Source organism: Salmo salar, chromosome ssa27 (genome assembly GCF_905237065.1).
Source record: "Salmo salar chromosome ssa27, Ssal_v3.1, whole genome shotgun sequence".
Classification (NCBI taxonomy): Eukaryota; Metazoa; Chordata; class Actinopteri; order Salmoniformes; family Salmonidae; genus Salmo; species Salmo salar.
In genome coordinates, this window is record NC_059468.1 from 31650842 (window position 1) to 31664441 (window position 13600).

The 13600-nt window shown below is 44.8% G+C and overlaps 1 protein-coding gene across 6 annotated transcripts in view; it reads right to left on the minus strand.

The window, feature by feature from the left end:
* Positions 1-392: 392 nt before the first annotated feature.
* elmo1 (engulfment and cell motility 1 (ced-12 homolog, C. elegans)) overlaps positions 393-13600 on the minus strand; it is a 180025-nt gene continuing 166817 nt past the window's right edge. For all 6 annotated transcript variants that reach the window (XM_014178476.2, XM_045709172.1, XM_045709171.1 and 3 more), the window contains 4 exon segments: positions 8549-8656; positions 6007-6089; positions 2202-2279; positions 393-2000 (listed from right to left, as the gene is read on the minus strand). In XM_014178476.2, the coding sequence (XP_014033951.1) occupies positions 1800-2000; positions 2202-2279; positions 6007-6089; positions 8549-8656 (470 nt within the window). In that variant the 3' untranslated portion in view covers positions 393-1799.

The window sequence follows — 13600 nt, forward strand, 5'->3', positions numbered from 1 at the left end:
GCAGAGAGAGAGCGGAGCGAGAGCGAGTGGAGAGAGCAGGAATGACAAGAAACACTCCCTCTGTCTCACTCTTCCTCTGTCTCACTCTCCCGCTATTACTCTCCCTCTGTATTTTCCTCTCCATCTCTTCCTCTCTCTGTATCTCTCTCTCCTGTGGAAGAACTCCAAGAGACTGCCACGTGCAGTACACATAGAACTGCTTGCATGTCATTGTATGTTTTTTTTAAATCGACTGTATAGAAAGCCACATCAACAATAAGTGATGGGTATTTTTAGTGACAGGAGATTTGGTGGCATGGACACATACAGAATAACAAAAGCTCATACCAGGTAGAAAGACATAACTAATAATATCATATTTACAGTAATAATAGAATATGCAACAAGAGATGTCAGTTTCCTTAAATCTTTAATGTAAACAGCAGGTTGAGGGGCTTTCAGACCTAGATACGAACATCTGAAGGTATTAAATAATAAATCATATTAGAAATGTCCACTCATGATTCGCTTTTAAATAAAATGTACATGAACCTCCAAATTCTGACGGCCACATAGATCTTGAAAACAAAACAAGTTCCCTTTATTAAAAACACAAACAGCCCCAATACTGTCTACTTGGCAGCAGCACAAATATCACTACATTACACCATCAGCATAACAAAGACCTTTATTTTTTTATTTTTTCTGCTCAATATTGCTTCGGAATGTTACAGCAGTCGCAATCGAGCCTGATCGAACGGTATCAAGATGGAGGAAAGAGACAGGTGTACATCTCAATAAGCATGTAGCTATTAAAGTTGTGTGTTTGTTTGGGCTAAGCCAGTGTGTGAGTACACAGTATGCTCAAAGCAGCCGTGATATGGGGATAGAAGGCTTCAGGAACTTCAGAGGCAGTTTCCTGTTTTGTATTACAGTGCCAGGTTTTAGAACAACACACTTATTGTAACAGTCTAGAGACAGTATGTGAAGTATGGAGTAAGATACCTGGGAGAAAAACTCTAAATATACACTTCATCATCTTAAATACACTTGATCCTTTCTTCCTCTCAGAAACATTACCTGCCACGTAAATGTAAAACAGATACTGTGTCTCAAATAACACCCGATTCCCTACATAGTACACTACTTTATTCCCTGTATAGTGCAGTACTTTTAATCCTGGTCAAAAGTAGTGCACTATATAGAGAATAGGGTGCCATTTTGGACACACCCAGACTGTTGGAGAGATAAAAACTTAACGTCCCTCAAGACCTCTTTACAGTCTCTTTATGAAATGAGCCATCTCCTCATATCCAACGGCCTGTCGAAAGTCAACAAAACAACCAAGCGTTTATCAAAGAGCTTTTCTACAACAAACTCCAAGCAAATGACATATGCTTCAGTGAAGGAGTGAAGAGTGTGCAGGTTTTAAGGTGAGAAGAACACTGTGACGACATCTTGGAGAGTGACAACCAAACAACAACGTTTAGAGACCATTGAGCCCATTAGAAGAACATGTCTGGTTTAGGACCCAAAGCACCCATATGGATGCTTCCTGGTTTGGTCTCCATGGTGATGGGATGGTTCAGTCAGTGGGCCGCAAAAAGTAATTAAGTGCTGCAAACCTATTAAAACACACCCTTTAATTAAAAAAGGAAGTTTAGCAAGAAGGAAGGAAAATTGTTCAACAGAATCCTTTTTCTGTCACTCATCATTTCATCGTAATTGTTTTATTTTTCATTTTTTCCAGTTGCCGTTTTAGAAAAAAGAGAATTGGTTGGTCCAGTCCAGTAGCTAAGTTATTTTGAATGGTTGGTTAGTTAGTTGCAGTCATAAACAAAGTCATAGTTGCTAGGTTCTTTGGGAATGGGGGGAGGGGCCTCTGGGATCTGGATGTTCTCCAGGTCGAGGAGGCGGAGCTTCATCTCCATGGAGAGCAGGGTGTCCATGTCTGACTTGGTGAAGTCACTGGTCATCTCCTTCCCCAGGAGGGCGTTCAGACCGTCCGTCCACACACAGTACTGAGGAGAGACAGGAGAGGATAAGTACATACAGACAGACAGACAGACGACGCGCCCGCCCCTGCACACACCCATAGCAGTGTATTAACATAAAGTGTCCCATGTCATGCTGGAGAATGGACGACCTCCACTGACTTCCTCTCAGTCCATCTGTGAAAGCTGTCATTGGCTGGGTGACCGTGCCAGCTGCCTAGTGCTTACCTCATGCTTGTCCGGAGCGATGAAGTTTAAATACTCGTCTGACTCATAGAGGACGGAGAAGGCCAGCTCCTGAACCTCCTGTAGCGAGAGAGAGGTAGAGAGAGAGGGAGAGAGAGGAAGGGGAGAGGAAGAGAAGGAGGAGAGAGAGAGAGAGAGAGAGAGAGAGAGAGAGAGAGAGAGAGAAAAGGACGGAGATCAATCGTAGCACTGTCACTAACATGCTAATGAGCCTCTCCTCTCCTCCCGCTTTGACTCTCTAGCACCTTCCCTCCCCAGCCACTCCAACACCAGATGGCTTGGCTGTCGTGTGAGCCGGCGCCACCTGCTGGGTGCCAGGGGACGGAGCATATCGAGCAGGGGGACGGTTAGGGGACAGAAAGGCATTTTGAGACATACGGTTGTCCAACACTATATATTGAAATGCAGCCTAGGTCTGTGACTGCCCTGCCCGGGCCCAGAGAGTGGACTCCACTCGTGTTCCCATTCACATAGCCTAAACTTGGCCTAGGACACAGCCTGCCAGTCAGGCAGCCAGCCAGTCAGTCAGTCAGTCAGCCAGTCAGTCAGCCCACAGACCTGTAGGCCCATTCTTCCAGACACCATATTCGCCAACAAAGTCATAAAGGTCCAGGTGAGAGAGGATCGGTGCTCCTTTGTATTCAAGAATATATTTACAGGACCTAGCTAATCCTTCAGTGTTAGCAGAATGTATGGGTTTCTAATCAGTACTGAGATCCTACAGACACTGGGCCTGGGCTTACATACCTGCTCAAAGGAAGGGCTAACAATTATTTCATCTTGGTTAAGATGTCTATACATAGAAGATATAGAGGGATTTGGGTTTAACTAGGCTGACATGTCAACAGCCACCTTAACAGTGGGTTAATACACCTTGATATTGTGCTGGCTATTATTTTATCATATAAGACACAGATACACTGACAGATACTATTTTTAAGCAATAAGGCCCGAGGGGATGTGGTATATGGCCAATAAACCACGACTAAGGGCTGTTCTTAGGCACAATGCAACGCAGACCCTGGAGGTGCCTTATTGCTATTATAAACAAATAAATGTTTTGTCATACCCGTGGTATAAGGCCTGATACGCTACGGCTGTTAGCCAATCAGCGTTCAGGGCTTGAGCCACCCAGTTTATAATGTCATAAGACACAGCCAAACTAACAGATACTGTACTGTCATAGACACACTAACAGATACTGTACTGTCATAGACACACTGACAGATACTGTAGTGTCATTGACACACTAACAGATACTGTACTGTCATAGACACACTGACAGATACTGTACTGTCATAGACACACTGACAGATACTGTACTGTCATAGACACACTGACAGATACTGTACTGTCATAGACACACTGACAGATATTGTACTGTCATAGACACACTGTCAGATACTGTAGTGTCATAGACACACTGACAGATACTGTAGTGTCATAGACACACTGACAGATACTGTACTGTCATAGACACACTGACAGATATTGTACTGTCATAGACACACTGACAGATACTGTACTGTCATAGACACACTGACAGATATTGTACTGTCATAGACACACTGACAGATACTGTAGTGTCATAGACACACTGACAGATACTGTAGTGTCATAGACACACTGACAGATACTGTACTGTCATAGACACACTGACAGATATTGTACTGTCATAGACACACTGACAGATACTGTACTGTCATATACACACTGACAGATACTGTACTGTCATAGACACACTGACAGATACTGTACTGTCATAGACACACTGACAGATACTGTACTGTCATAGACACACTGACAGATATTGTACTGTCATAGACACACTGACAGATACTGTAGTGTCATAGACACACTGACAGATACTGTACTGTCATAGACACACTGACAGATACTGTAGTGTCATAGACACACTGACGGATACTGTACTGTCATAGACACACTGACAGATACTATTATAAACTCAGTTAAAAAAGAAACGTCCCCTTTTCAGGACCCTGTCTTTCAAAGATTATTCGTAAAAATCCAAATAACTTTACAGATCTTCATTGTAAAGGGTTTAAACACTGTTTCCCATGCTTGTTCAATGAACCATAAACAATTAATGAACATGCACCTGTGGAACAGTCGTTAAGACACTAACAGCTTACAGATGGTAGGCAATTAAGGTCACAGTTATGAAAACTTAGGACACCAAAGAGGCCTTTCTACTGACACCAAAAGAAAGATGCCCAAGGTCATCTGCGTGAACATGCCTTAGGCATGCTGCAAGGAGGCATGAGGCGGCATGTAGCCTAGTGGTTAGAGCGTTGGGCCAGTAACCGAAAGGTTGCTAGATTGAATCCCCGAGCTGACAAGGTAAAATCTGTCGTTCTGCCCCTGAACAAGGCAGTTAACCTACTGTTCCCTGGTAGGCCATCATTGTAAAAAATAATTTGTTCTCAACTGACTTGCCTAGTTAAATAAAGGTTAAATATAAATAAAAAGTCAATGAGGACTGCAGATGTGGCCAGGGCAATAAATTGCAATGTCTGTACTGTGAGATGTCTAAGACAGTGCTACAGGACAGACACCTGATCATCCTCGCAGTGGCAGACCACGTGTAAAAACACCCGCACAGGATCGGTACATCCGAACATCACACCTGCGGGACAGGTACAGCATGGCAACAACAACTGCCCGAGTTACACCAGGAATGCACAATCCCTCCATCAGTGCTCAGACTGTCCGCAATAGGCTGAGAGAGGCTGGACTGAGGGCTTGTAGGCCTGTTGTAAGGCAGGTCCTCACCAGACATCACCGGCAACAACGTCACCTACGGGCACAAACCCACCGTCGCTGGACCAGACAGGACTGGCAAAAAGTGCTCTTCACTGACGAGTTGTTGTTTTGTCTCACCAGGGGTGATGGTCGGATTCACGTTTATCGTCGAAGGAATGAGCGTTACACCGAGGCCTGTACTCTGGAGCAGGATCGATTTGGAGGTGGAGGGTCCATCATGGTCTGGGACGGTGTGTCACAGCATCATCGGACTGAGCTTGTTGTCATTGCAGGCAATCTCAAAGCTGTGCGTTACAGGGAAGACATCCTCCTCCCTCATGTGGTACCCTTCCTGCAGGCTCATCCTGACATGACCCTCCAGCATGACAATGCCACCAGCCATACTGCTCGTTCTGTGCATGATTTCCCGCAAGACAGGAATGTCAGTGTTTTGCCATGGCAAGCGAAGAGCCCGGATCTCAATCCCATTGAGCACGTCTGAGACCTGTTGGATCGGAGGGTGAGGGCTAGGGCCATTCCCCCCAGAAATGTCAGGAACTTGCAGGTGCCTTGGTGGAAGAGTGGGGTAACATCTCACAGCAAGAACTGGCAAATCTGGTGCAGTCCATGAGGAGGAGATGCACTGCAGTACTTAATGCAGCTGGTGGCCACACCAGATACTGACTGTTACTTTTTTTTAACCCCCCCCTTTGTTCAGGGACACATTATTCAATTTCTGTTAGTTACATGGCTGTGGAACTTGTTCAGTTTATGTCTCAGTTGTTGAATCTTATTATGTTCATACAAATATTTACACATGTTAAGTTTGCTGAAAATAAACACAGTTGACAGTGAGAGGACATTTCTTTTTTTGCTGAGTATATAAGACACAGGCACACTGACAGCTACTGTTATATAAGACACAGATACACGGACAGATACTGTTATATAAGACAGATATACTGACAGATAATATACTGTTATATAAGACACAGATACGCTGACATACTGTAGATACACTCACCTTGTTCTGCTTCAGAGATCCCTTCTCCTTCATGTGAGGACAGTCCTTACCAGTGACCACCGCTTTGATATCGGCCACGGGTACTGTGGGAGGAGGAGGAAGAGGAGAGGAACGTCAACATCAAGGAAAACATCATTTTATCATCCTCATCATCAGTTAGTTTACATTACATTTTAGTCATTAAGCAGATGCTCTTATCCAGAGCGACTTACAGTTAGTGCATTCATCTTAAGGTAGCTAGGTTAGAAAACCACATATCACAGTTCTGTTGACATGCTGCATCAACTACTAACAATGTCAACAACAACCATCTTTAGGCACCCTGCCAGTAAACAATTATTTAGCAAGTGTCAGTTGTCAGTTGTCTTTTTTTAACTTCTCTAGGGTAGGGGGCAGTATTTTGACGTCCGGATGAAAGGCGTCCAAATTAAACTGCCTGCTACTCAGGCTCAGAAGGTAGTATATGCATATTATTAATAGATTTGGATAGAAAACACTCTGAAGTTTCTAAAACTGTTTGAATGATGTCTGTGAGTATAACAGAACGCATATGGCAGGAAAAACCCTGAGAAAAATCCAACCAGGAAGTTGAAAATCTGAGGCTTGTAGTTTTTTCAATTGATTACCTACTCAAACTACAGTGACTTAGGGTTCATTTTGCACTTCCTAAGGCTTCCACTAGATGTCAACAGTCTTTAGAACGTTGTTTCATGCTTCTACTGTGAATATGGAGCAAACGAGAGGGCCTGGAGTCAGATGAGTGAGGAAATGACATGAGCTCAGAGGCGCGCGCTCACGTGAGTGTGAGCTGTGTTCCTTTTCTTTTCTGAAGACATTGGAATTGTCCGGTTGGAATATTACTGAAGATTTATGTTAAAAACATCCTAAAAATTGATGCTATACATCGTTTGACATATTAATACGAACGTAAATATAACTTTTTTTTACTTTTCGTCATGACATTTCCGCATGCTTCCTGCATTTGGAGTAGTGGACTGAACGCGCGAACAAAAAGGAGGTATTTGGACATAAATGATGGACTTTATCGACCAAAACAAACATTTATTGTGGACCTGGGATTCCTGGGAGTGCATTCTGATGAATATCATCAAAGGTAAGTGAATATTTATAATATTATTTCTGAGTTTTATTGACTCCACAAAATGGCGGGTTTGGTTTCGTGTCTGAACGCTGTACTCAGATTATTGCGAAGTGTGCTTTCGCTGTAAAGTTTTTTTGAAATCTGACACAGCGGTTGCATTAAGGAAAAGTGTATCTATAATTCTTTGAATTACAGTTTAATATTTTATCAACGTTTATGATGAGTATTTCTGTAAATTGATGTGCTCATTCACCGGAAGTTTTGGGAGGCAAAACATTTCTGAACATTACAACGCCAAAGTAAAATGGGGTTTCTGGATATAAATATGAACTTTATCGAGCAAAACATACATGTATTGTTACATTTACATTACATTTAAGTCATTTAGCAGACGCTCTTATCCAGAGCGACTTACAAATTGGTGCATTCACCTTATGATATCCAGTGGAACAACCACTTTACAATAGTGCATCTAAATCTTTTAGGGGGGGGTTAGAAGGATTACTTTATCCTATCCTAGGTATTCCTTAAAGAGGTGGGGTTTCAGGTGTCTCCGGAAGGTGGTGATTGACTCCGCTGTCCTGGCGTCGTGAGGGAGCTTGTTCCACCATTGGGGTGCCAGAGCAGCGAACAGTTTTGACTGGGCTGAGCGGGAACTGTGCTTCCTCAGAGGTAGGGGGGCCAGCAGGCCAGAGGTGGATGAACGCAGTGCCCTTGTTTGGGTGTAGGGCCTGATCAGAGCCTGAAGGTATGGAGGTGCCGTTCCCTTCACAGCTCCGTAGGCAATCACCATGGTCTTGTAGCGGATGCGAGCTTCAACTGGAAGCCAGTGGAGAGAGCGGAGGAGCGGGGTGACATGAGAGAACTTGGGAAGGTTGAACACCAGACGGGCTGCGGCGTTCTGGATGAGTTGTAGGGGTTTAATGGCACAGGCAGGGAGCCCAGCCAACAGCGAGTTGCAGTAATCCAGACGGGAGATGACAAGTGCCTGGATTAGGACCTGCGCCGCTTCCTGTGTAACATGAAGTCCTATGAGTGCCATCTGATGAAGATCATCAAAGGTTAGTGATTCATTTTAGCTGTATTTCTGTTTTTGTGACGCCTCTCCTTGCTTGGAAAATGGCTGTGTGGTTTTTCTTGTCAAGGTGATGTCCTAACATAATCTAATGCTATGCTTTCGCCGTAAAGCCTTTTTGAAATCAGACAATGTGGTTGGATTATCGAGAAGATTATCTTTAAAATGGTGTAAAATACTTGTATGTGTGAAAAATATGAATTCTGAGATTTTTGTTGTTTTGAATTTGGCGCCCTGCTATTTCACTGGCTGTTGAATAGTGTGTCCCGCAGGTGGGACGGTCACGTCCCACATACCCAAGAGAGGTTAAAGGAAAACTGACAGTTTGTTTGACCCAGAGCAGTACTGGTGTTGCTACTACTCACATTTTTCCTGTAGAGAGTCATGGGGCACCTCTCCCTGAGGGCTCTCCTCCAGATCTCCGTAGTGCAGGACTTTATGGTTCGGAGACAGTCGACAGTACCAGAACTTATCTATGGAGAGAGAGAGAAAACCAGGGTTTAATGCCTAGATCAATGGATAAAATCAAAAGCAAATCAGTGTATGATGAGGGAGGAAAGGACCAGCATAGAAGACCTACAAACCTGTGAAACAGACAGTAATACATCTAGATTCTGTACTGTATAGACCAGAACCACCCAAATCATATTGATGCTGTTTTCTAAAGGATGCAACACCAAACACCAAAACCCTAACACTATCCCATATGGACAGTTAGAAACAGACAGTGAAAGTGGCACCTGAATCAGGTCAGGTGAGTGATGCTATCATGTGCCTGAGGTGGCTAGCGTTACTGAAGCCCCGGCACTGGGGTGCGATCACCTGCTGGGCAGCTGGGTCCAGCTGGCACGCCTGAGCACTGTGGGCAGGCCTCCCGTAGAGCAAGACCTTTCACTTTATTCTCTACCCAACGTGCCAGCTCTTGCCCCGCCTTGGCACGTCCCTGGCAGAGCAGAGCTAGGCAGGGGAGGGTTGGCTGGCGCACGCATGGGCGGCACAGTCAAAATCCTAATTGCTGAGAATAGACATTTGGCAGCAGGTGACAGGCGACAGGGAGGCTGGCTTGTGCTGGTCTGTATGGAGTGGCTGTGTCGTGTCTAGTGTAGTGGAGCTGTGAGGAGAGAGACTGACTGCTTAGAGAGGGAGGGAGGGAGAGAGGGAGAGAGGGAGTGGAGAAGGAGAGGAGAGGGAGAGAGGGAGGGAGTGGAGAAGGAGAGGAGAGGGAGAGGGAGGGAGTAAGGAGTAGAGAGAGAGTGAGAGAGTGAGAGAGAGCGAGAGAGAGAAGGAATAAAGGAAGGGAGGAAGATATCTAGCCTCCAGACAGAACGCTGCTCAGATAGTCTCATTTTATGGGCTGTTGTTTTGTTTCTGTTTCCTCAGCTGTTGGAGAGACAACACAGCCATCTGATGCTCATCTCCAATTCACTCCCATTCATCATTCATTTCTCAGCTAACTGACCAAGAAAATAAAGTTTAAAGGCTTTTAGATGCATTTTTGGTACACATAACATGTAATTTAACATTCATACAACATAATGGTACGTGTATCCATATTGCTTGTGCTGACTTATATGTGGACATAGAAGTATTTGGTGTCTGTTCTGCACTTAAAAAGACAGAGGGACTTGACTCTGATGCTGTCTGTCAGGTAGATCCTCACCTTTAAGGAGAGTTTCCCTAATACTGTCCTGCTGTCTGTCAGGTAGATCCTCAGCTTTAATGAGAGTTTCCCTAATACTGTCCTGCTGTCTGTCAGGTAGGTACTCAGCTTTAAGGAGAGTTTCCCTAATACTGTCCTGCTGTCTGTCAGGTAGATCCTCAGCTTTAAGGAGAGTTTCCCTAATACTGTCCTGCTGTCTGTCAGGTAGGTACTCAGCTTTAAGGAGAGTTTCCCTAATACTGTCCTGCTGTCTGTCAGGTAGGTACTCAGCTTTAATGAGAGTTTCCCTAATACTGTCCTGCTGTCTGTCAGGTAGATCCTCAGCTTTAAGGAGAGTTTCCCTAATACTGTCCTGCTGTCTGTCAGGTAGATCCTCAGCTTTAAGGAGAGTTTCCCTAATACTGTCCTGCTGTCTGTCAGGTAGATCCTCAGCTTTAAGGAGAGTTTCCCTAATACTGTCCTGCTGTCTGTCAGGTAGATCCTCAGCTTTAAGGAGAGTTTCCCTAATGCTGTCTGTCAGGTAGATCCTCAGCTTTAAGGAGAGTTTCCCTAATACTGTCCTGCTGTCTGTCAGGTAGGTACTCAGCTTTAATGAGAGTTTCCCTAATACTGTCCTGCTGTCTGTCAGGTAGGTACTCAGCTTTAATGAGAGTTTCCCTAATACTGTCCTGCTGTCTGTCAGGTAGGTACTCAGCTTTAAGGAGAGTTTCCCTAATACTGTCCTGCTGTCTGTCAGGTAGGTACTCAGCTTTAAGGAGAGTTTCCCTAATACTGTCCTGCTGTCTGTCAGGTAGATCCTCAGCTTTAAGGAGAGTTTCCCTAATACTGTCCTGCTGTCTGTCAGGTAGGTACTCAGCTTTAAGGAGAGTTTCCCTAATACTGTCCTGCTGTCTGTCAGGTAGATCCTCACCTTTAAGGAGAGTTTCCCTAATACTGTCCTGCTGTCTGTCAGGTAGGTACTCAGCTTTAATGAGAGTTTCCCTAATACTGTCCTGCTGTCTGTCAGGTAGATCCTCAGCTTTAAGGAGAGTTTCCCTAATACTGTCCTGCTGTCTGTCAGGTAGGTACTCAGCTTTAAGGAGAGTTTCGCTAATACTGTCCTGCTGTCTGTCAGGTAGGTACTCAGCTTTAAGGAGAGTTTCCCTAATACTGTCCTGCTGTCTGTCAGGTAGGTACTCAGCTTTAAGGAGAGTTTCCCTAATACTGTCCTGCTGTCTGTCAGGTAGGTACTCAGCTTTAAGGAGAGTTTCCCTAATACTGTCCTGCTGTCTGTCAGGTAGGTACTCAGCTTTAATGAGAGTTTCCCTAATACTGTCCTGCTGTCTGTCAGGTAGATCCTCAGCTTTAAGGAGAGTTTCCCTAATACTGTCCTGCTGTCTGTCAGGTAGGTACTCAGCTTTAAGGAGAGTTTCCCTAATACTGTCCTGCTGTCTGTCAGGTAGATCCTCAGCTTTAAGGAGAGTTTCCCTAATACTGTCCTGCTGTCTGTCAGGTAGGTACTCAGCTTTAAGGAGAGTTTCCCTAATACTGTCCTGCTGTCTGTCAGGTAGATCCTCACCTTTAAGGAGAGTTTCCCTAATACTGTCCTGCTGTCTGTCAGGTAGGTACTCAGCTTTAATGAGAGTTTCCCTAATACTGTCCTGCTGTCTGTCAGGTAGATCCTCAGCTTTAAGGAGAGTTTCCCTAATACTGTCCTGCTGTCTGTCAGGTAGGTACTCAGCTTTAAGGAGAGTTTCCCTAATACTGTCCTGCTGTCTGTCAGGTAGGTACTCAGCTTTAAGGAGAGTTTCCCTAATACTGTCCTGCTGTCTGTCAGGTAGGTACTCAGCTTTAAGGAGAGTTTCCCTAATACTGTCCTGCTGTCTGTCAGGTAGGTACTCAGCTTTAAGGAGAGTTTCCCTAATACTGTCCTGCTGTCTGTCAGGTAGGTACTCAGCTTTAATGAGAGTTTCCCTAATACTGTCCTGCTGTCTGTCAGGTAGATCCTCAGCTTTAAGGAGAGTTTCCCTAATACTGTCCTGCTGTCTGTCAGGTAGGTACTCAGCTTTAAGGAGAGTTTCCCTAATACTGTCCTGCTGTCTGTCAGGTAGGTACTCAGCTTTAAGGAGAGTTTCCCTAATACTGTCCTGCTGTCTGTCAGGTAGGTACTCAGCTTTAATGAGAGTTTCCCTAATACTGTCCTGCTGTCTGTCAGGTAGATCCTCAGCTTTAAGGAGAGTTTCCCTAATACTGTCCTGCTGTCTGTCAGGTAGATCCTCAGCTTTAAGGAGAGTTTCCCTAATACTGTCCTGCTGTCTGTCAGGTAGATCCTCAGCTTTAAGGAGAGTTTCCCTAATACTGTCCTGCTGTCTGTCAGGTAGATCCTCAGCTTTAAGGAGAGTTTCCCTAATGCTGTCTGTCAGGTAGATCCTCAGCTTTAAGGAGAGTTTCCCTAATACTGTCCTGCTGTCTGTCAGGTAGGTACTCAGCTTTAATGAGAGTTTCCCTAATACTGTCCTGCTGTCTGTCAGGTAGGTACTCAGCTTTAATGAGAGTTTCCCTAATACTGTCCTGCTGTCTGTCAGGTAGGTACTCAGCTTTAAGGAGAGTTTCCCTAATACTGTCCTGCTGTCTGTCAGGTAGGTACTCAGCTTTAAGGAGAGTTTCCCTAATACTGTCCTGCTGTCTGTCAGGTAGATCCTCAGCTTTAAGGAGAGTTTCCCTAATACTGTCCTGCTGTCTGTCAGGTAGGTACTCAGCTTTAAGGAGAGTTTCCCTAATACTGTCCTGCTGTCTGTCAGGTAGATCCTCACCTTTAAGGAGAGTTTCCCTAATACTGTCCTGCTGTCTGTCAGGTAGGTACTCAGCTTTAATGAGAGTTTCCCTAATACTGTCCTGCTGTCTGTCAGGTAGATCCTCAGCTTTAAGGAGAGTTTCCCTAATACTGTCCTGCTGTCTGTCAGGTAGGTACTCAGCTTTAAGGAGAGTTTCGCTAATACTGTCCTGCTGTCTGTCAGGTAGGTACTCAGCTTTAAGGAGAGTTTCCCTAATACTGTCCTGCTGTCTGTCAGGTAGGTACTCAGCTTTAAGGAGAGTTTCCCTAATACTGTCCTGCTGTCTGTCAGGTAGGTACTCAGCTTTAAGGAGAGTTTCCCTAATACTGTCCTGCTGTCTGTCAGGTAGGTACTCAGCTTTAATGAGAGTTTCCCTAATACTGTCCTGCTGTCTGTCAGGTAGATCCTCAGCTTTAAGGAGAGTTTCCCTAATACTGTCCTGCTGTCTGTCAGGTAGGTACTCAGCTTTAAGGAGAGTTTCCCTAATACTGTCCTGCTGTCTGTCAGGTAGATCCTCAGCTTTAAGGAGAGTTTCCCTAATACTGTCCTGCTGTCTGTCAGGTAGGTACTCAGCTTTAAGGAGAGTTTCCCTAATACTGTCCTGCTGTCTGTCAGGTAGATCCTCAGCTTTAATGAGAGTTTCCCTAATACTGTCCTGCTGTCTGTCAGGTAGGTACTCAGCTTTAAGGAGAGTTTCCCTAATACTGTCCTGCTGTCTGTCAGGTAGGTACTCAGCTTTAAGGAGAGTTTCCCTAATACTGTCCTGCTGTCTGTCAGGTAGATCCTCAGCTTTAAGGAGAGTTTCCCTAATACTGTCCTGCTGTCTGTCAGGTAGGTACTCAGCTTTAAGGAGAGTTTCCCTAATACTGTCCTGCTGTCTGTCAGGTAGATCCTCAGCTTTAAGGAGAGTTTCCCTAATACTGTCCTGCTGTCTGTCAGGTAGG